The sequence below is a fragment of the Ostrea edulis genome, chromosome 9, assembly GCF_947568905.1.
Source record: "Ostrea edulis chromosome 9, xbOstEdul1.1, whole genome shotgun sequence".
Taxonomy (NCBI): domain Eukaryota; kingdom Metazoa; phylum Mollusca; class Bivalvia; order Ostreida; family Ostreidae; genus Ostrea; species Ostrea edulis.
The window spans coordinates 62843751-62867650 of NC_079172.1; the positions used below are offsets into that span (position 1 = coordinate 62843751).

Consider the following 23900-nt stretch of genomic DNA (forward strand, 5'->3'; position numbering starts at 1 on the left):
TTGAATTTTTATACTATTAAACGACTAACGGTAAAACTAGAGCAAGCTGATACTGTCTATCTAGAGCCTCAAACCAAAGGGTTCGTAGTCTTTAAAAATATCAAATATAATTCAGTATTTTAAATATAATAAAACAAAAGTAATTTCTAAATATAACATCTACAGTATGTTTATAGCGAACCTCCAGGACCTGAATAACAACAGTTATAGGCAAACTTCGTTACATCACTTCCCAATAAGCATGCATTCTTAAGCATGTTCGTTATAAGCATGGTTTACTGTTTTTAAGTAAATCATGTAATCGCTCTCAACCTAACGAGACAGGCGAGATGCAACGTGTTAGAACGAACAGACTTTTTAAAAAAACATACCTGGTTTCTTGACCGGTGCTCGCTGTAAGGTTGGTGGACTGACACCACTAAAACAGACAGATTTGATACAATCAAGGCTTTTCTTTTTCCTAAAGGTTGTATCTTTTTATTTTCAGCAATAAAAATCTAAACACGTAATTGAACACAATAAAATTATTCTCAGAAATCAGAACGAGCACAACATTAAATAACTACAAATTTTATATAATTATATATATATATATTTTCAAACATTCATTCTTTCCAATTAGCTCCCCTTAAAAAGAGCATATCCCTCGATTTGAAGAAATCAGAATCCTCTTTACTCAGAAATCAGAACGAGCACAACACTAAATAACTACAAATTTTATATAATTATATATAAATATATTTTCAAACATTCATTCTTTCCAATTAGCTCCCTTTAAAAAGAGCATATCCCTCGATTTGAAGAAATCAGAATCCTCTTTACCTAAAGATACCGTGCGAGAGTTTGGTTAAAATCGACCAAATGGTTTTTGAAAATTTGTAAATAGGAAGATTAATTACCTGTATCAATTACCTGTTATAGTTACCTGTATAAACAATTACCTGTAATAATTACCTGTTGCATTTTCCTGTAATAATTCCTGTTATAGTTACCTGAAATAATCTATAATAGTTACTAGTAATAGTTACCTGTTATCAGTTCTAGTCTTTCTTCCAAACATGATTTTCTCACCAGTCTGTAAAGAAATGAGACAGGTTAACCTCAGCTCTTTAAACATTTAGCATACTCAATTCTGATAAAACCCGGCTGAATCAAACTAAGCTAGGTATACCCGGCGATGCACCAAGTATCAAGTGACTCAGCTATAGTATAGCCATGCAAATGTTGCCTTTCAATTGAATAAACATTTAGTATAGAAAATATCAACACTTTTACAAACTCTGTTGACTTCACCAGTGTGCCTGGATTAAAAGCATTATCTCTTACAGTAACCCACTCTCTAACAATGAAGATGCCATCTTGAAGCCGCCTGCACCTATAAAAAATTTCAGGCTCATCCCACAGGATGCATGCGCAATTACGATTAACAATCAGTGTTGCCGGTCATCACTAGTTTACCGGAGTACGACAGATCGCTAGAATCAAGTATACTAAGATATTTACTGCATTTGTTCTCGTAATATTTATAAACAGCCTACTCGTGATATTTATACAGTCTACTCGTGATATTTATAAACAGCCTACTTGTAATATTTATAAACAGCTTACTCGTGATATTTATAAACAGCTTACTCGTGATATTTATAAACAGCCTACTCTTGATATTTATACAGTCTACTCGTGATATTTATAAACAGCCTACTCGTGATATTTATAAACAGCGTACTCGTGATATTTATACACAGTCTACACGTGACATTTATAAACAGCCTACTCGTGATATTTATAAACAGCTTACTCGTGATATTTATAAACAGCTTACACGTGACATTTACATGTATAAACAGCCTACTCTTGATATTTATACAGTCTACTCGTGATATTTATACACAGCCTACTCGTGACATTTATAAACAGCCTACTCGTGATATTTATACACAGTCTACTCGTGATATTTATACAGTCTACTCATGATATTTATACAGTCTACTCGTGATATTTATAAACAGCCTACTCGTGATATTTATACAGTCTACTCGTGATATTTATAAACAGCCTACTCGTGATATTTATACAGTCTACTCGTGATATTTATAAACAGCCTACTCGTGATATTTATAAACAGCCTATTCGTGATATTTATAAACAGTCTAAACGTGATATTTATAAACAGCCTACTCGTGATATTTATACACAGTCTACACGTGATGGTAAACAATGTTCCAATGTTCAGCTGACATCAATTTTCATTTACCTCTCTCAGATCATAAGAGCTGCAACCTTGCTCAGATCATGAGAGCCACAATCTCAATTGGACCATAAAGCCACAATCTTACTCGGACCATGAGAGTAACAATCTTACTCGGACCATGAGAGCTACAATCTTACTTGGACCATGAGAGCTACAATCTTACTCGGACCATGAAAGCTACAATCTTACTTGGCCGTAGTGTTTATTTTTTCTTTCCCTTGCATATTTTTCCTTACCTTGCTGTAACAATACGAGTTGCCGTCCGATTCTGATCCTGAGCTGGCTTTGCTGTGTGGGCGCGAGTTCCTGTTGCTGGTCTGAGAATATAGAAATTCCTCCTCCTCCTGTTAAAACATTTCTAGAATTTAAAATTATGTCCATACAAAAAAAAAAAATCAAAATATTTTTTAGTCTTTTACTTAAGATGTTTTTATGAGGCACCAGTTTAATTTGGTATCTACAGATAGGTTTTTGTTAGGAGGACCCTACATGTATACTTGCAGCAGACAAATTTCCCTCCCACCATTAATTTATAAACCATAACAATACAAACAGCCAGACCTCTTCATTCAAATCAAAATGCCCATGGCCCAAATAACTCACCAGAACAGTTGAAATGAACACATTTTATTGTAAAGAAATGAAAAGAGGACTGGGCACAAGTTCTTAAAACTTTGAACGCCCTCTCCAAAGAACAGTTACATTTTCCCATGTAAAACATCAACTCCTAATTATGGCCCCAACCTAGTTATGCAGACAATGATGAGAGCAAACTTTAAATTACACAACATATTAATTTGACACATTGTATCCATATGGTTCTTAACACAGATTTTCAAAGAATTTCTCCTAAGGGCTGAACAATGAATCCCTAGTGAATCTTCAATTAAATCCAGAGGTCACGATGTAACTAGAAGTCTACTCTCTGACAGGATTTTTGGCCAGGTTGTACAACATGTAAACCTACAGGATCTACACTATACGAGGATGTTTGTGGCATGAATACACATGGATCTACACTATATGAGGATGTTTGTGATGTGAATACACATGGATCTACACTACACGAGGATGTTTGTGGTGTGAATACACATGGATCTACACTATATGAGGATGTTTGTGATGTGAATACACATGGATCTACACTATATGAGGATTTTTGTGGTATAAATACACATGGATCTACACTATATGAGGATGTTTGTGATGTGAATACACATGGATCTACACTATATGAGGATTTTTGTGATGTAAATACACATGGATCTACACTATATGAGGATGTTTGTGATGTGAATACACATGGATCTACACTATATGAGGATGTTTGTGATGTGAATACACATGGATCTACACTACATGAGGATGTTTGTGGTGTGAATACACATGGATCTACACTATATGAGGATGTTTGTGATGTGAAAACACATGGATCTACACTACATGAGGATGTTTGTGGTGTGAATACACATGGATCTACACTATATGAGGATGTTTGTGGTGTGAATACACATGGATCTACACTATATGAGGATGTTTGTGGTGTGAATACATATGGATCTACACTATATAAGGATGTCTGTGGTATAAATACACATGGATCTACACTATATGCGGATGTTCGCACATCAATTTGATATTTTGTACCCTCGTTGTACTTGAGAAGAAATATCAAATGTTTACAGCCAGCATATGATATTCAGTGAACATTTCCATCAGAAAAGCTCAAATGATGAACTAACAAATCTCCGCTATTGTCTGGAACATTTAAAATTAGAAAAACCTAAAAAAAAAAAAATTGAAATTCCAACAGTAGACATATCAAGTAAATATTTTGTTACATATTTACCAGTTTTGCTCTCGCTTGGCGATTTCGTTCCTCTTCTGTCTTGGAGAATTTAACCCTCAGTCTAAAGTCCCCAATTGGGAAATCATTGAATTTTTGAATGGCTTTTTCACATTCATTGACCGTAGCCATTTTTATAAATCTGAAATGAAATCACCAGAACATATCTGTCAGGGTTACGAGTTCCATAAAGCAAAACGAGGATCTTTGTAATTCACTGTTTTTTGTTTATTAATTTGGGTTTTCTTTTTTCTTCTTCTTAATTTGGGGGTGGGGGGAGGGGGTTTGTTTTTACACTCTAGATAATAAAATTGAGACAATATAATTCTCTCTTACTTTTTGTCTTTGAAATTCAAGATATTGAGTCGGGGTCCTCGTCATGGTGTAATGCGATACACATTAAAATAAAGCCAAAGTTATGTGCCCTCTATACATCCTAAAAACAACGCAAGCACTCTGATCCACTTTTTGACAATTACTTTTTACATTACAGGGCTTCCTCCATTACACTACAGAATTCATGAAGTCAGCTTAGCGCTTTTCAGTACTTTCAGTACTTTGATTACATTACAGGGCTTCCTCCATTACACTACAGAATTCATGAAGTCAGCTTAGCGCTTTTCAGTACTTTGATTACATTACAGGGCTTCCTCCATTACACTACAGAATTCATGAAGTCAGCTTAGCGCTTTTCAGTACTTTCAGTACTTTGATTACATTACAGGGCTTCCTCCATTACACTACATTACCCGTATGTGTCTCCGGTGCCCTCCACTTTGGACTTCATCTTCTTGGCTTCCACACATCTGCCAGCTTTACTGAACAAATTGACGAGGCCCTCCTGTTAGGATGTGAACATACAGAGTACACTCTTCTCCTTCTCATTTCGTTAAACATGACACTGAAGGATTTCCTTTGGAGTGTTTAACATTTATATTCCTTATGGTCATTGATATGGTATATAATGTATGTCATTAGAAATTTTAAATATTACTTACAAAGTTTACAAGCAAATCATACCCTATCCTTTCAGCAGGTTTTTCGTTATATAACTGGTACTGATAAATATCACCCCTCTAATGCCCAGTGCTATCATTTTTTCCCAATTTTGGAGTCAAGAAATGCCCAGTAACAAACTGTAAAAGTCTTAAAAAATCAAAGCTCCCATTTCACTTTGTAAGAAACATTGTACAAGTTAACTAATATTTCTTACTTCCTCTTTAATGCAAAATTTGATCCAAGAACAGAAATGGTCAGATTGCTTTAAAATATGTTATCTATCATAGAGATAGCAGTACAAAACATACTGGAAAAATGACACAAAATTGTAGAATTTTCAAAAAAAAACAACAACAAAAACAGAAGCACCTTTACCCCAGGGGGCCATGATTTTTACAAACTTAAATCTGCACTATGCCAGGTAGCTTTGATGTAAATGTAAACTTCTTTGGCCCAATGGTTCTTGAGAAGAAGATTTTAAAGATTGTTTATATTTATTGGTATGTAAAACTTTGATCCCCTATTGTTGCCCCATCCTACCCCTAAAGGGGGTGGGGGCATGATTTTCACAAACTTGAATCTGCACTATGTCAGGAAGCTTTCATGTAATGTAAACTTTTCTGGCCCAGTGATTCTTCATCAGAAGATTTTTAATGATGTTCCCTATAGATTTGTTAGTATGTAAAACTTTGATCCCCTATAGTCGCCTCATCTTACTCCCGGGGGTCATGATTTTAACAAACTTGAATCTGCACTATATTAGAAAGCTTTCATGTAAATTTCCACTTTCCTGGCCCAGTAGTTTTTAAGAAGATTTTCAAAGATTTCCCCATTATATTTGTATGTAAAACTTTGATCCCTTATTGTCGCCTCATCTTATCCCCGGGGCCAATGATTTTAACAAACTAGAATCTGCACAATGTCAGGACGCTTTCATGTAAATTCCTACATTCCTGGCCCAGTGGTTTTTGAGAAGATTTTAAAAGATTTTCCTTATATATTTACAGATAAAACTTTGACCCCCTATTGTGGCCCCATCCTATCCCCCGGGGGCCATGATTTCACCAAAACTTGAATCTGCACGATGTCAGGAAGCTTTCATGCTAATGTAAACTTCTTTGGCCCAATGGTTCTTGAGAAGATTTTTTCCCATATATTAGTATGTAAAACTCTTGACACCCTAATGTGACCCCATAATACCCTAAGGGCCATGATTTGAAAAAACTTGAATCTGCACTATGTCAGAAAGCTTTCATGTAAATTTCAGTTCCTCTGGCCCAGTGGTTTTTTAGAAGAAGATTTTTAAAGATTTTCTTTATATATCCGCATGTATAACTTTGATCCCCTATTGTGGCCCCAACATACCCCCAAGGGTGATGATTTGAACAAACTTGAATTTGCAATGTCAGGAAGCTTTAATGTAAATTTCAGCTTTTCTGCCCCAGTGATTCTTGAGAAGATTTTTAAATGAACCCACCCTATTTATGCATTTTTGTGATTATCTTCCATTTGAAGGGACATGACCCTTCATTTGAGCAAACTTAAATTCCCTATAAGGATGCTTTGTGACAATTTAGGTTTCAATTGGCGCAGTTGTTCTGAAGATGACAATGTGATAAGTTTACGACAAAGACTTTGACAACATTGCCAACGATGGACAATGACAAGTTTTAATCTGATATAAAAGCTCACTTGGCTTGGTTGACCTAAAAATGACAAAGTTCTACTATACGTAATTCTTTTGAAAAATGTCTGATCACTTTCAAAAAGGCACATGCACATTTTCAATGTATCCATAACAACTGTACAAATTTTGAGAAACATCAAATTAGAGGTGGGAGAGTTCATTACACAAAGTAGGCACTCCCCCATCCCCGTTATTCACTATTTTATAAGCCGTTTTCATGTTGTGTAACCACACCAATTATTTGGTTTATTTTCAAAAATATGTTAATTCATTGTTGATTTCAAAACAAACATGTAGCCATTTGTTGACATGAATTTTTTGACAAACAAGCAATCTGAGAAGGTATTAATTTTTAAGTGAACAAAAATGGAGAATAAAGCCTCCATGAATGTTTTTACTTACTTCAGTCATTTCCAAGGGAATCCCTGTGACATAAAGAGACACGCCCCTGAAATGTAATAATGTCAAAATACAGCCCAGGGCTGGTTCAATGAGAGGCCCATGGACCACACAGCCCAGGCCTGGATTTCTCGAAAAAATCTCAAATCTTAAACTCAGTTTCAACTTAAGTTTGAGTTTTTGTCTTAGTTGAGATTTTGCTCAAATTGCATTTCTCAAAACGATCTTAGTAAAATCTCAGCTGAGTTAATCTTATTGCTCAGCTGAGTTTATTCCTCACGACACTAAGCAGCCCGTCTGTCAAAAAACGTAACATCCGCACAGCTGTATCTTTCGTAAACAAATCGTCTGCTTGTCTTCTACCGCGTACAACGTCAAGATGGAGGACTTTCCTAAAGCACGGAAACCAAATTGGACCGAGAGAGAGCGTTTGGCCTTGGTGGAGGCGGTCCGATGCAGAGAGGACCGCCTTTTCGGTAAAATGAAGGGGGCAGGGGGAGTGAAGAACTCTCGTGTGAAGGAATCGGCGTGGGAGGAAGTCGCTCAATTCGTCAATGCGTAAGTACTGTTGTTATATTTTTTTCCTATCAACAAAATCTGTGTACCTTTTATTGAAAAGAAGTTCATCCCCGGAACATTGCACAAACGCATTATGTTTTAAATAAATAATTAATTTAATCGGATGAAATTAATCTTAATCAAAATCTAAAATTTCTTAACTATTTTTGACATCCATATATTTATTATCAAAGTCGAGTGTTTGTTGATACATGCTATTGGGGCGAATTGTATTGGCACCGATCTGCTCATTTTGATTACCGGAAGCGAGACCATCGTATAATACGAGTTTGGGATTACTCCGAATGGCGAATCTACACCTTGCTTCGATTGCAACGGGAGTATATTTTCATTGCCCCTATATAAACTCGATATCTATTTTTAACAAATATTATCATCTCACTATGATTAAGACGAACGTGTTTTACGCATACACTTTATTACTTGTACATTATTTGTATGTATTTTCATGCTGCCCCTTGAGGGCCCTTGGTTGGAAATAAATATAGTTAGTTTGTACCAGTGCAATTCCGAATTTGTATAGTTCGAGTTTTGATTACTGAGGAAGTAGTCGTAATATACCACAGACGCTTGTGTTATAAACTTCACAAGCTATGCTATAGATTGATACCATAGCATGCGAGGTTTTTGAGATAAGTACTTGTGTATTATATATAGATTACACACATGAACCGTTAATTTTGTAATAGTCATGATTGTAGGGGATCTATACTAGGCCTATACCATCCCCAAATAAAATGTTGTGGGTTTTTTTTTTTAATTATTTAGGGGGTAGCATAGTATAAGTTACCGGTTCCTGCGATATCTATACCCAGCCTTAATGAACATCAAATGCATTTATGTGTGTGTACATATATGCAGATATACACAAACACGCCGTGTATATGTCGCTGTTAGAATTTTTTTTTTATTTACAAAAATGGAATTTAATGTGCATTTATGAATATCTACATGTGCATCTGAAGAATGTCAGATTATACCTTAAAAAATATCAGATTTTAAAAAATGATTTTACGAAATAACTATCATTTAATTGAAATCAAAATTTCAAATCCATTTTAAACTCTTGTAAATGGCTACATATACTTATAACACACCTGAATTATTCACTTATGTGCTATACAGCTAATATTTTCAGGAGATGTATTGTACCGAACCTTATTATGGTAAAGGAATGATTTATCATTCCCAATAAAATATGGTTTTCAGGATATTTTACAGATAATTGTGTAGTCATACTTTATGAGTTTATCATTTGTTCTTTTCATTCTAAATTAAATTTGATTACATTCTATTAAAAATATATGATATGGTAATATTTACTAAAATGATCCATTAAATGGACAGTCTATAGATTTTTTAAATAGCGTTTCTTTCTATTTCACCTTTGAAATAATACAATGTATACATGTGTATTATGTAGACAATCTGAAACCAGTCAAAGGGGGATTGAAGAGGTGAAGAAGCAGTATTCAAACCTAAAACAAAGAGGTATGGCATGGGGGTGGGGGTTGTAATCGCATTAAGCCCATCTTTTTGGGTATGTTCAACTTTCCAACTAGTACTTCAACATGATAACAGTCATTGATTTTGTATCATATACAATAATGACATAGATCACGTTGATGTTTAATTTTTTTCTCCATCTTTTTCGTCAATGCACAAAATGCAGTTCATAATGCCTATTATAGATGTTCCTGCTTTATCTTCCGTATTATGGAGTACATTGAGGAAAGGGGAGGGGGTGCAATCTGGTGTAATTTCAATTTGGGGAGATGGGGAGACATTTGTTAAAGAAAACAAAGTATGCTTATATTATAATCATCGTATATATAAAAGAAAATTCCTCAAAATTGTTATTGAGATAATCACAAAAATGCGAAAATAGGATGGGGCCACAAGGGGGATCAAGGTTTTACATACAAATATATAGGGAAAAACTTTTAAAATCTTCTTCTCAAGAACCACTAAGCCAGAAAAGCTGAGATTTACATGAAAGCTTCCTGACATAATGCAGATTCAAGTTTGTTCAAATCATGGGCCCCTGGGGTTGGATGGGGCCACAATAGGGGATCAAAGTTTTACATACAAATATATAGGAAAAATCTTTAAAAATCTTCTTCTCAAGAACCACTGAGCCAGAAAAGCTGAGATTTATATGAAACTTTCTGACATATTTCAGATTTTAGTTTGTTAAAATCATGGCCCCCAGGGGAGGATGGGGTCACAAGGGGGGATCACAGTTTTGCATACAAATATATAGGGAAAATCTTTAAATATTTGCCAAGTGACTCAGGTGAGCAATGTGGCCCTTGGGCCTCTTGTTTATATTATACTGATGTGAAAAATAAATTTCAGCAAAGGAGAAAGCGGATGCCATCAGGAGACCGGCAACTGGTGGAGGACCAAAGCCTCCCTCGCCCACTCCAGTGGAGGCAGAAATTATTGTTGGAATGGGGGACAGGCCTACATTGTGTGGTCTGTCTGGAGGACATGACACAGAGGAAGGTATATAGTGCACATGAATGTTCGAAATGTAACCTATATGCAGGACTCGAAATTAACATATGCCCGTCAGTCTATGACTGATTAAAAGTCTGACAGACTGACTGACATTTGTTTTAGTCAGTCCAATGGAACCAGTTAATTTTCTAAAGCATCAGTTTGGAAAATATACTTATGAATTTTTTTTACACATATGGCATGCTTCGATCTGTAGATATCAGACGAATTTGATTTTATAAATCAGTGATTCCAAAGGTCCGTCGGACATTGGCAAATGTCCGGTAATTTTTGTTTTGGTCCGATCAATATCAGTTGTTGGCCGGACCAAGTGTCCGATAATCTCTTTTCCAATGAAATACATGATTAGATAAATTTTCAATTTTTAGCAGCATATATTATGTTCCAAAATTTATTCTGTTCTTTAGTCATTGCAAACAGAAAATGTGTTTACGTTTAACTCAAATATTTATCAAACTTGCAATCATCTTCAATTCCCCCGAGAGGGTGATAATACAATTGAGCAATATAACCCGTGAAACTACAGACGTCTTTGAAGCGTTTGAATTAGGTAATAAATAACACTTATTTTAGCAAATTGTGTTTCAGGGTATACCCAAGAAATACAGACAAACAATTAAATTATATCAGTTAGTAAGGCCAAGTATTAAAAAAAATTATTTGATGTACATTACCCCAATGTATAATATTCATTCATGCCAAATAATTGTTAAGGACTTTGTGGGGGAAAATCTTGACATCTGATGCCAAAATAAAAGTTATTTTTCATATTTGACAATTAATGAATTATTCATGTCCACGATGTATTGAATGATTCTCATTTATTAAGCCAAACTTTTAATTTTCAAATTTAACAATTATTCATGTTCATGATGTATTGAATGATTCTCATTTAGCAAACCAAACTTTTTCTCTTGATATAAAATGTCCAACCTTGAAAGTTGTATGTTGGAGTACATGTTCATCAAACAAATACTTTTAATTTTGGCCCAATTTATTTGCAACTCTTAACTGACATAATTCTTGTAATTTTCTTTTCAAATCTTGTGTCTTTTCTAAAGTTTTCTACAGGTCACCAAAAAAAAAATATGCATTGAAGAACAGTCCACATTTCACTTTAAATACAACATATGTACAATGTACCTTTAACCATACATTATTAAACAAACTTGAAACTTGTACCATTATAAAAACAGTATTATAAAGAGACAGTAGTTCAACAGAAAATGCATAATGACGTTGTCGAGATAGAACGAAGTTTATTTACACTAACACTATTTTTCATTGCAGTGATACTTTACTCTGTGCCAAATGAGGTGCCACAGCAACATACTTACTCATCTGAGATTGCCTCCACATGTATGTGAATATGAAATAATTCATAAAGGTTTCACTGTTACATGTACATGTATTTAATTTAGCTCACCTATTAGTTCACTGGAAGGGCCATGCCCCTTACAAAGGGGAGATAATTACATAAATGCAAAAATGGGGTGGAGTCATTAAAAATCATCTCAAGAAGCACTGGGTTGGAAAAATTAAAATTTACATGACTCTTGCCTTACATAGTGCAGATTCAATTTTGTTAAAATCATGGTCCATGGTCCATGGTTGTAGGTCGCCCCGACCTACAATAGGGGATCAAAGTTTTACATGCGAATATATAGCGACATTCTTTAGAAATCTTTTTCTCTTGAACCACTGGGCTAGAAAAGTTATACATATACAAAAGACATTAACTGAAATCATTCGATGTAGAATTGTGTTTCGCAACCATTCTGCTGCAGAACCTGATATTAATTAAAAACTTGTACTTCTATTTCATGATTTATGTACTACAATTTGTAAATGTATCATTGTAGCCAGTTCCAGTGCAACAGTGAACTGTCAGGTCATTGACTTGGGTCCAACACCATCCACATCAAAGAGACGGAAGACGATGGAGGAAGAAGAGATTTTAACCCTTCGGGCAGAAAGGGAGGCTTACCAAACAAAGACAGCATATTATAAAATGAAAATGTTGCAATCTAAAATGGACAAGGCATGTTCAGAGCAGTAGGCATTTTGTTTTTACTCTGTTTATCCCTCTTCTTTTTCTCCCCAATACTTTTTTGTATGGGAGTGTTCTCAGAAAGTGCTCAAGCACACGAAGTAGTTAAAATGTATTACACGTCTTTTGTAAATCTTCTGAAGAACAACTATTCCCATTTTCAATCAAAAGTGGCATAAATCATCCTACATTGAAGGCAAAAATAGGTTAGGATCATTTGAAAATCTTCTCAAGAACCACTGGCCCAGAAAAGTTGAAATTTTTATGAATGCTTCCTAACATAGTGTAGATTCGAGTTCGTTCAGATCATGGTATTTTTGGGTAGTGTAGGACCAAAATAGTGTATCAAAGTTTTTCAATGGTGATGTATAGGATTACTCTTATAAAAATCTTCTCAAGAACAACAGGGCCACTAATCGTATTGATATGTGACAAGACCTGTCTTTTGGTACCAAAGCTTGTGAGTGATGTGGCCTTTGGGCATCTTGTTCAATGAAATATCTTTTGAAAGTTATATCTTGGGATATATATTAACAGTTTCAATTGATTTACATGGTCAAAATGATCAATCTGTATGCACATGTGCTTTGCTATGATTGGCAGATATTTAGATAATCGATAAATTCCCTTATGAAACAAAAATGGAATGATATAGACATCATATGTTCATACTATAAAAACTGTATATGTAAAATGATTTGTTGTGATGAAGCACAATGGCACCACTTCTTTAGTGGTGATGGGAGATTGGGGAACATCCATAACGATCTCCGTTACAATTAGAACTAGTTATTTTTTGTTTCTGTTGTGATTCACAGGGTTGGTATATATTCTGTGTACATGTATGTGTAGAACAGTAAAATAATATTCGAGAGTAAGAGTTTACAAGTACATTACGAATACTATTTAGGATTTCTTCATCTTCCATACTTTTTCCGTCTCTTTGATGTAGGTGTTGGCATTGCTAGATCATTTTCCTATTAACATATATATGGGTTTCAGTAAGACTATATGTGTGTAAAACTTTGCCTATTTATGTATAGGCAGAATGTTATTGTATATTAAATGTTTTTGATCTACAGTATCAAAATGTTGTTATGTGGAAAAATCTATGGTGCTATTATTTTTACAAAATTTGTAATAGACAAGACAATCCAGACAAGGTATGTAGTATGGTTGGGAAGATATACTTGATTTGTACGCATTAATGTAAAATATTATGTATATCATGTTTTGATGCATTCCAACATTTCATTTTGTGATGCATTAATAAGTATTTATATTCAATGAATATTTCAAAGGGGCATGGATGCAATTTGAGCTGAGAATTCTCAAATTTTACTTTTCCCATTGCTTAACTAAGGTACAGTGTAATTTTAATGGTCAACCAAAATTTGAGTGTCAGTTGTTGAACAGCACTCACAATCATTTGTTATGTAAACAAGACCAGAGCCATGTTTTCGTATACTTATAGATTGCTAAATAGATTTATTTATTTTATCTTGTTTAATGTATCTCAAGATAATTTTTCACTCATAGAAAATATGTTGAAAACAAAATGAGATGTGACAAATTCTAGAAACTGTTTAATTGTGTTCAGAATTAACTTGTAATATGAAAAATCTGCTTTAACCAAATCTTTTACAAGTATATTTAATCTATATGAACAAAAACATGACACAAGCCTTGTTTACATAACAAGGACTTGTGACCTCTGTATCTCCCATGTACCTCGACAACTGACATTCGAATTTTTGCTGACCATTAGAAATACCTTCAATGTTAAACAATGTAAACATTGAAACTGGAAAAATAAAAGTTTGAAAATTTTCAACCAAAACCGTGTCCATGCCCTTTTAATAGTCATCATTTAAGAAGAAAAAATGATTCTATCTTTTTTTCTGTATACCGTCCAAACCTTTAGTATTAGTAATAGATAACCTGTTTTATTTCAAGAAAAAAATGCCTGACAAATATAATCCCTAACATGTTTGCCATCTCTTTGATCCCCAACATCAAAACTAACATCCTCCTGGTTTACAAATAATTCGTCTACATCTAAGATATCATTTCTTTCAATACCAATGTTGTGCAAGACTGCACAGGCCAAAGTGATACTACATGCCTTGTCTGGAGTTGTGCGTAGGCCAGTGGACAAACATGAAAATCGTTTCTTAAGAATTCCAAAAGTCTGTTCAATGAGAACTCTTGTTTTAGCATGGCAGTTGTTGAATTTGACTTCTGCTGGAGTAGAGGGAACAGGATATGGCGTCATAAGATAGGGCTTGCAGGGGTATCCTGAGTCACCAAGAAGGAAACCTTTGTATTGTCCTGTTGATATAGAAAAAAATATAGTACAATCAGTCTAATGTATTGGTACTATCTCAAAGCCTAGAAAATTCTTAATGATATATACCATTGTCAAAGGCAACAGAGATACGGCTGTCTCTAAATATCCTACTGTCATGTACGCTTCCTGGCCATTTCGCCACACAGTTTAGGATCCTATACTTAGCATCACATATCATCTGAAATTGTTATTTTAAAAGGAATTTAAATTATCATTGCAAATCCAGATTTAACTGTCAGTTTATTGGACAATAATTTATGTCATATTTGTTTGGTAATAGTCTTCTATGCTATTACATTCAAATTAGATGTATGAGCTTGCATGCAAAATGTTTGAACCATCATATAGGTTAAATCCTGAGATGTATATAGGAAGTTTTTGAATACCTGGTTACATGTATTTGTATAATTAATCAAAAGTTTTAATTCATCATCTTTGCTAGCCAAGTGTCCGATTTACTTACTCTCATGAGAGTAAGAGAATCGGACATTTGGTAAGCGAAGATGGTATTTTATGGACATTACTCTAGTGTTTCAGTGTGTTCCTGTATTAGCAATATGGTGATAAAATTGTTGTGTTAAATACCACCAGGTATTATTTGTTATGTTTCGCTCATGTGAACTGCTGGCTGGTGTGAGCTTTTCAGTCTATCTATGTTGTCTTCATCATTGTTGTCATCTTTGACATTCCATATTTTGATTGATTGTTTGTTGTTTTTGAAATAGTTAGCCATTATACAGTAGTATTTATTAAGCATAAAACTTCAAGTTATGAAAACATGTTATATTGTGTAAATTAAGACTTGTTTAACTAGTTGCCCATCTTCACAGATGAGCAATGTGGCCCATAGGCCCTGTTGTGGCATAAATGAAATTATTAATACATTATCAAAAATCATACCATACTGTGTTGTGTTGTGAAATCGAATATGATCCATGAATATGCTAATGTTAAAAGCACAGAATACCTGCACATTAAGAGAATGATATCCTTTCCTATTCACATAGTCTGGTTCATTCTGTGATGGTGCTTGTAGTTTGATGAAGGTCCCATCAACACATCCCAGAACATTTGGGAAACCTAGATATATAATATTTAACTTGTGATCACTTGTTAATTGATCAGACTATAGTAGAAATATACATGAAATGTTGTATTACTTCACGTGTGGAAACGAATTATAACTATTAATTTTAAAAGATTTCAAAATTTAAACTATATTGAAGTACAATTCTTGGGTATTGAATTTATGATTTATATATAATCTGGCTCATTGATGGAAGGTGCTTTTATTTTGATGTAGGTGCCATCAACGCAGCCCAATACATTAGGAAACCCTATGACAAATTGATAGAGATTAAAAATTGTGTACAAATAATGACGGCATTATGCGTTACCAATCTTTAAGACTTTCATATATATGTTTCTAACCACATTCCCCTTGAAAATTTTAAGTCTAGATCCACCCACACATTGGAATAAACGAATACTTCCGCAAATATCTGCTTTATTTATGTGTCAGAAATGTTGTATTACTTCACGTGTGGAAACGAGTTATATCTAGTAATTTTAAAAGATTTCAAAATTTAAACTATATTAAAGTACAATTCTTGGGTATTGAAATTATGATTTATATAATCTGTCTCATTGATGGAAGGTGCTTTTATTTTGATGTAGGTGCCATCAACGCAGCCTAATACATTAGGAAACCCTATGTCAAACTGATAAAGATTACATTGTGTACAAATAATGACGGCATTATGCATTACCAACCACACTCCCCTTGAAAATTTAAGTCTAGATCCACCCATATATTGGAATAAACGAATACTTCCGCAAATATCTGCTTTATTTGTGTGTCAGAATCAAATCAAACTTTTTTTTATATAATCCATTGTACCATGATAATATATCACAAGTGAAGCAATGTTTTCATTCCTAATACATATGTATGCATGTTTGTTGTTCAATACGAAAGATTTGCGGTACGATATAACCTGAGTTGCAGAATTATTTCCCTTGACTTGTCGATGTTGGAAGTTCAAATTACCTGCAATGGCAAAAAATTCTTGTTTCACTTGTACCATTCTTGGACCTGTCGGCATGTTGATAAATTGCCTTGCCACCCAGCACAAACCACGGCACACGTCTCTTACTGCTCTGCATATGGAAGGTGGGGAAATAGAGGAAAAGGTGTCCGAAATCAGCGAGTAAAACCCACCAGTCGCTAAAAACCTCAGTGTTACGAGGACTTGAAGAAGGGGTGGTAGAGCGCAACTCCTCAGAGTTTCGCGTGTAAGAGAAGGGGCGAGCAAACCAGTGATATAAAGAACTGTATCAGGCCTAAATCGGTACCTCTTAAACACCTCTACTTCACACAAATTTTCTAATGGATTTTCGCGATCCACGAGTCTGTTATACGCTATACGCTGACGATGCCGGCGGCGACGACGTTGTGATCTGTTGTTGATCGCCATATTTGAGAGGTAAGATAAGATTTGAGACTACTAAGAAGGTATCTCAAGATTTAATCTCAGCTGAGTTATAAACCGATCTTAGATTTTTTTGAGAAATCCAAATATTTGAGTTTTCTCAGATTTGAGATTTTTCTCAGAAATTTGAGTAAAATCTCAGACTTAAGTCTGAGTTTGGACTTAAGATTTTTTCGAGAAATCCAGGCCAGAGCTATTTCAATGAGAGGCCCATGGACCACACAGCCCACGGCTATTTTAATGAGAGGCCCATGGACCACACAGCCCAGGGCTAGTTCAATGAGAGGCCCATGGACCACACAGCCCAGAGCTATTTTAATGAGAGGCCAATGGACCACACAGCCCAGGGCTAGTTCAATGAGAGGCCCATGGACCACACAGCCCAGGGCTATTTTAATGAGAGGCCCATGGACCACACAGCCCAGGGCTAGTTCAATGAGGGACCCATGGACCACATGGCTCATCCAAGCATTGCACTTTCTTTTTTGATGCATCTACATTCACATGAACACTTTCGGGTTGAATATTGGTCATATCAGGTTTTGAATTTATATAAAACTTAAATCTAAAAGAGCATGTACATAGTATTCTGCTATATCTGTTTATTCGTTGTATCTGTTTGTTCGTTGTGTCTGTTTATTCGTTGAATCTGCATTCATACTAATTGAATTCTACTGTAACAGAATAACCTCAACCACTCACCAATTATTGATGCAACTAAAATGTCTCTATACTCCCAAGAATGTAATCTAATCATCTACTTGGCGACCCTAAAATTCAGATGGTAATTTCCCCAATTCTAGTACAGTCTTATTTTGTTTTGTAGAGCTACAGCGATTCTAAAACAAGCCTACAGTGATTCCTTATGTCTCACAACAGCAAATATTACCGTAAAAAGTTTGTAAAGAGATGAATAGTTCTTGTTTTGTTCTCTTTTTTCTTTTCTTTTAGTTAATTTGCTGAAACATTTGTAGAAAATTCCCAATTTGTTTGATTTTGACGCTTTTTCCCCCAATCGAATAGGTACACCAGTACCAGTACCAGTGGGTAGAAAAAAATCGCTGACATAATATCTGATCACATTTAGATTGAGTGATCAAATTCTGTATTAGTGCCAAAACAGCAAAGAATATCATTAAATTAACAAAATACTCTTGTGACTTTTTCTGGAAAGCAAACTACTCATTGATTTGAAAATCAAGGGGTAAATACTCTTTGGGGTAAAAAAAAATTACCTAGAGCTCTGTGTATTCATAAACACAATGTTTACAATTGCAAGAAATTTGCAGCAATAAATAGTTTGATGTACAACTTACCCGTATCTGTCAGCGCCCCTCTTTGGCATGTCTTTGCCGGGACCTCTATCGTAACCATTGAATTCCTCATCATTGTGATCATCCTGCATGGGATTCCAGCCATCTAAACCTCTAATCACGCAAACAAAAATAATTCAATGATCACAGGGAAAAAATTTAGTTTTGACAGAAAAAGAAATTCAATTATCAAGGGGGAAAAAATTCAATCATTAAGGAAAAACAAATTTAATTCTCATGAAAAGAAATTCAATCACCATGGAAAAAGAAATTAAGTTTTAACAGAAACAAGGATTCCGTGTATCTAAACCCTCTGTCAATCAAATCAAATTATTAAGATACAAAGTGTATCCTTGAATACATGATGTAAAAAAAATTCAGTTTAAAAAAAAAGAACTTCAAGGATCATATAAATATACATACCCATTCGAAGCCATTATCTAAAAGACAGATAGAGAGGAAAAAATTAAAAACAATATGGTAAAATTATCCTACTAATCAAATTTCTCATTTCCTTTTTTCTCATTTCCCTTTCCTTCATCCCCCCCTACCCCAAGTCAATTTTTCATTTTCCCTCCAAGTCAATCTTTCATATTTTACCCAAGTCAAATCTTTCCCTTTCTCAAGTCAATCGTCCCTTTTTTTCTCAATTCAATTTTCAATTTTTCCAATTCAATATCATTTTCCCCAAGCCAATCGTCCATTGTTTACTTAGTCAGACAAAAGCATGGTCACCATTGGCCAGTGTATTCTTTTGTTACATTTGATAAATTCCAATTAAATTCAGTATTAGTCTTTGTTTTCTTTACAATGATGTTCCAATAAAAATGTTAGCAAACAATCCATGACGTTATCTACGGATCCATGCATACATTTTATATCAGTGATACTATAAGTCAGTAACATTCAAGGTAAATTCTGGTATCAAAATAAACAGGAAGATGTAGGCAGTGATTTTTTTGGCTTTTCCAACGAACTTTTGAATTGGGAAAAATTAGCGACATATTCCTCAAATTGGGAAAAATCATTCATAGTAAATCAAAATGGTAAAGATGCATAAAATAATCAAATATCTTTTTTTTTTTGTTGGAGGTTTGTTTCATATCTGATTTAAAATCATACGATAAATCATTATTTAACATTAAATATGAATGGAAAGTCACACCTTGTATAAATATTATTTACTTTTTCAAAGAAATACTTATTGTCTAATTTCATAAAGAAAAATATAAATTAATTAACCAGCATTTGTACCAATAATCTTGTAAATATTATCATACATGCCAACTTTCCCGATTTGTGCGGGATTATCCCGATTTGAAGCAGTTGAAAAGGCAAATCCCAATATCCCAATTGCGATTGCAAAAATACCCTGAAATTCTGATTTTCTAAAAATATCTCCCATTTCACAAAAACAAACCCCCATTTTCAACTGGAATTTGAAATCCCGCGTCATTTCTGAACTGGCCAATCAAAAAACAGGACAATAGTCAGCCATTGCTGTTTATCTGTGTCGCAAGGTATCGGAGTGGTGTAATTTACCTGGTCTGCCTGTGTCGAGGTGCTTATTGAACAGTGAGAAGCATGTTTTGATAGTAATTAATTGGGAAGACGGATTTCAAATTGACATATCCTTTACACAAACATGAATGACAACGATGATAGTGTCACCACCAAACAATCGGACATTCCCGATTTCTGCCTCTCACTGACAGCATCTAAAATATGCAATAGGTACGTCAATTCTATATTTTTTCCAACTATAATAATACAGGCTATCCGAATCCATCTGTCTAGATCTATAGCGTTGTATTATATAGCCTATCTAGTGTAGTATTCAATAGACTTTGTGATGCGTAATTCGCACAAGTTTACTGAATTTTATATTAGCAAGTTGTCTTAATTTACAAGTAAAAACGTATATTTTGATGTGTTTTTTCCCTGTTAATTATTTCAGATGTCATGGGTGCAAAGGTTTTGTTCGCAAACTTCATAGCAGGACAGATCACTCCTTTTCTGGTTGCAATGCAGATTGTTCCACCAGACTCTGCAAGCCCATGTTTACAGACAAGTAAGATCGCCTTTGTAGTCGTACCTAAATGCATGTGCTTTAATTAAAATTTTGATATATATAGACCAGCCAATGTTTATATGGTATAAAAGGATGCAACTTTAAGTATTATTTGATAATATGTATGTGACTTGTTGTTGGAGAGGATTTTTTGCTGAATAGATGATTTTAATAAAATATTTATTTATGCATCTTTCAAAGTGGATTTTTTTAATATAGTTTTGTTAAAGTTAATGGTCAAATACACTTGATGTTGTGTTAATATATGATACATGTACAATGATTAGATTGATATTTTATTTGAAAAGACAAATATTTATTTCCATGGTAAAATGTCGTGAATTTTGAGCTTTGAAAAAAAGACTGTCGCACGCAAAATCCCCCATGGGGATTTTTAAAAGTTGGCATGTATGTATTATATAGTTAATAAAAAAGTTTCTAGAATGTCTCTCCTGTTTGTATTTTTTGGATTTTAGTAAAATCCTATACTGTTGGCCACTTCTGGTTATTAGACTGACCCTACATATGAAGGCAGTCAAACTGAAAGTGTCAACAATATGGCTTAATGTGTATTTGGAAATTATACACTATGCTGCATAGCTGTTTATATGGATGTCTCCATTGTTTTACAAATTCTTTACAAAAACTTTTGCATGTACAGTGGTTTGGAGAATAAAACTGAAGAAAAAAACGTACATATGTATTTACTCTTTGTCAACAATATATGGTAATTTTTGTTCAAAATGGCCTAATTTCCCTAGATTTGAAATTGGGAAAAACATATATATATAATTGGGAAATAGCTAATTTTTGTGAGGGGAAACTGCCGAATATCGGTGGCATAATTTTGGGCCCCCAAAAAAATCACTGGCATGAATTGTTGTCTGTAGTGTTGTGGCTGTGGTTCTGTGAATGGCTTGATGCCCAAGAACCATGAACATGTGTTTACAGTCGAAACATTTATTTAACAAATGCAGTTCGTACATCAATTGAGTCGATGTAATAACATTACAATGCATGCTTTCAGAAACAAATAAAAACTCATTTTCAAACATTTTACGCTGAAAGTCCCAATTTGATTGAAGCAACTTTAATTGAAACATTTGTTTTTATCTTGTTGCACCACAGGGTTCGAAATTAACTTTTTAACCCTATTGACCCTTTTTTGCCTATTGATGTTCACTAGTCCACAAAGCATTTCACTAGTCTTTCCAGTATATCAAATGAAAGGATCTTCATTTTATTCAACAGTATTTAATCAAACCAAACACATCACATTTGCAAACAATTCAGACCACCATACTTTATTTTGCATTCTAGATCTTCAGAAGCATACATTAACCTCCGAATTAATCACGTAACCCTTTAATTTATAAAAGTCCATAAGTGCGTTCGAGATCGACTTTTCTGTTGTTCTCGTGCTCAGTTCTTAGAGTCACAGGAGTTCGAAATTTTATCACTAAAGTCAATAAAATTCACTCGAATTACCAAGTCATGAGCTATAGTGTTATATCTTAAGAACTCCTTTGTTAACAGAGTCGCTAATGACGAGAACATGCATGCACGAACTTGTTATTCGACCACACTATTTACAGAGGTGGTGCGAGTTTCTTGCACGTCGAATCCGTTCTCATGATGTAAACTCAGCATTCGGAATCGGCTGGAATTTGTACTTGTGTAAAGAACGGCGGTCTCAAACGCACTCCATGTGTTGGGAAGATCAGCATGTCATTGTCACGCAAACACTTTACCATGTAGGTAATTGATCATAACTTCAAACATCTAACAGACTCAGACAAATTTGCAAAAATCTTAACCAATTCAAGATTGATTTCCGGATTTTCACTAGTCTGTATGGACTGGTGGTGCTATAGAGTTTACTAGTCCGACATGTTTTTTACTAGTCTCAGACTTATGGACATGAGGTAATTTCGAACCCTGCACCAGCAAAATTCTGCAGCGTACATTGCGTGAAGTGAGAGGAGTTGACATGATGAAGGACAGGAGTAAAGAGAGGTAACTCATTGTGACAAAAAGAAGACTTTTTCACGTTATTTTTCTAATAATGTTAGCATTAGGTCCCTGACTGTTTACTGGACCTGTTGGCGCACATTTATTTACATCAATTCACAGGCATCTGAATTTTAATCAATAAATATAAATAGAAAATTAAAAAAAACTCTTATCAATATATATAAATACACCAGGTGTGCAACGACATTTTGCCCCCTCCTCGATTCCAGGCCAATTTTATTACAGTCTGCGAAATTAGCGGTAGTCAGAACGCCCGCAGCCAGTGATTTTCCTGACGGACTTGTAAAGTCCGACATGCTTGTAAAAAAATTACCTGTCAAGAGTTTTGATTTAACAATCGGAAGTAAATAAATATTACGTGCATGCTCAAGTCATAGAATTAGAATAACTCGTCCTAAACAAAGTCATTTGTTCCATTAATTACGCAAGCGTATAATTACATTTTTTTTCCGGGTAAATGAAATTGAGTTCGGGCATGTGGTTTGCATATCATAATATCATTGACTGTTATTATCAAATTCGCTGAAACAAACCTATTCTTCGACACAGTTAAGCTCAAAAATGACTTTCCTTTTCATCCGTCGCTTCAGAGGTCCCTCGCAACAATCCAACAACAGGCATATTCTAACAATATTTTGAACACTTTTACCAAGGCCTGACTACCATGTTGTGATGTCACGGAATAACATCTCCGAACCATAAGAAGGGAAACCAAAACTGCATCAGAGTTACTCAATTAAATATATCTAATTCAATTAATTCAGAACCGAAACAAACGCAGAAATAAATTTCTTTATTTCTTCTTATCACAACATTATATCTTATCAATTTTACCTAAATTTATTTGTAAATTGGATTAATCTGGTAGAGTTAGATTATTTGGTACGGAGATGTGATTTCGTGATGTCACGACATGGTAGTAAGGCCTCGGTGGGAATATTCAAAATATCGTTAAAATATGTCCGTTGTTGGATTGTTGCGAGGGAGTCTCGACCTCTGAAGCAACAGATGAGAAGGAAAATCATTTCAGAGCTTAACCGTGTCAGAAAATAGGTTTGTTTTGGCAAATCTAATAACAAAATCGGAATTGAATTGGGGGGGGGGGGGGGAATTTAGTTGCACACCTGGTGTATTTATATATTTTGATGGACTGTTTTCTTTCTATTCTCTATTTATTGATTAAAATTCAGATACCTGTGCTCCATTTTACTGCATTTTCTTACAAAATTTCAATTGCTTGTAAACAAAATCGTGCATTTCTTCCATGAACGGGAATCCACCGCCATTTCGACAGAGCATTTAACAC

General features: G+C 34.5%; 3 protein-coding genes across 4 annotated transcripts in view; 1 reads left to right on the forward strand and 2 right to left on the reverse strand.

The window, feature by feature from the left end:
- LOC125659893 (uncharacterized) overlaps window positions 1-23900 on the reverse strand; it is a 63541-nt gene that overhangs the window by 39102 nt on the left and 539 nt on the right. The window contains exons 3-10 of one of the 2 annotated variants that reach the window (XM_056149847.1): window positions 18913-18929; window positions 18493-18603; window positions 7186-7231; window positions 4847-4938; window positions 4101-4239; window positions 2488-2595; window positions 1029-1075; window positions 372-418 (exon numbers count right to left, since the gene is read on the reverse strand). In XM_056149847.1, coding sequence (XP_056005822.1) covers window positions 372-418; window positions 1029-1075; window positions 2488-2595; window positions 4101-4239; window positions 4847-4938; window positions 7186-7231; window positions 18493-18603; window positions 18913-18926 — 604 coding nt within the window. In that variant the 5' untranslated portion in view covers window positions 18927-18929. Of the gene's footprint in view, window positions 1-371; window positions 419-1028; window positions 1076-2487; window positions 2596-4100; window positions 4240-4846; window positions 4939-7185; window positions 7232-18492; window positions 18604-18912; window positions 19949-23900 lie in introns of those variants that run through there. The other variant, XM_056149848.1, reaches the window with a different exon arrangement.
- On the forward strand, window positions 7499-15583 carry LOC125664461 (uncharacterized). Its single transcript, XM_056149850.1, has 5 exons — window positions 7499-7740; window positions 9185-9252; window positions 10120-10269; window positions 11575-11643; window positions 12147-15583. Exons 1-5 carry the CDS (start codon window positions 7562-7564, stop codon window positions 12341-12343), a joined length of 663 nt encoding a protein of 220 aa, XP_056005825.1. The 5' UTR covers window positions 7499-7561; the 3' UTR covers window positions 12344-15583.
- LOC130050258 (putative nuclease HARBI1) lies at window positions 14154-14993 on the reverse strand. The gene is made up of 3 exons (XM_056149851.1): window positions 14751-14993; window positions 14715-14717; window positions 14154-14665 (listed from the first exon to the last, which is right to left on the reverse strand). Exons 1-3 carry the CDS (start codon window positions 14860-14862, stop codon window positions 14286-14288), a joined length of 495 nt encoding a protein of 164 aa, XP_056005826.1. The 5' UTR covers window positions 14863-14993; the 3' UTR covers window positions 14154-14285.

What these genes read in the sequence shown, in the direction of transcription:
- LOC125664461 (XM_056149850.1), top strand. Translation starts at nt 7,562, where the DNA reads ATGGAGGACTTTCCTAAAGCACGGAAACCAAATTGGACCGAGAGAGAG. An exon ending in GTCGCTCAATTCGTCAATGC is followed by an intron (nt 7,741 to 9,184) that starts GTAAGTACTGTT and finishes TGTATTATGTAG; the next exon opens with ACAATCTGAAACCAGTCAAA. An exon ending in ATCTGAGATTGCCTCCACAT is followed by an intron (nt 11,644 to 12,146) that starts GTATGTGAATAT and finishes GTATCATTGTAG; the next exon opens with CCAGTTCCAGTGCAACAGTG.
- LOC130050258 (XM_056149851.1), bottom strand. Translation starts at nt 14,862, where the DNA reads ATGATATGTGATGCTAAGTATAGGATCCTAAACTGTGTGGCGAAATGG.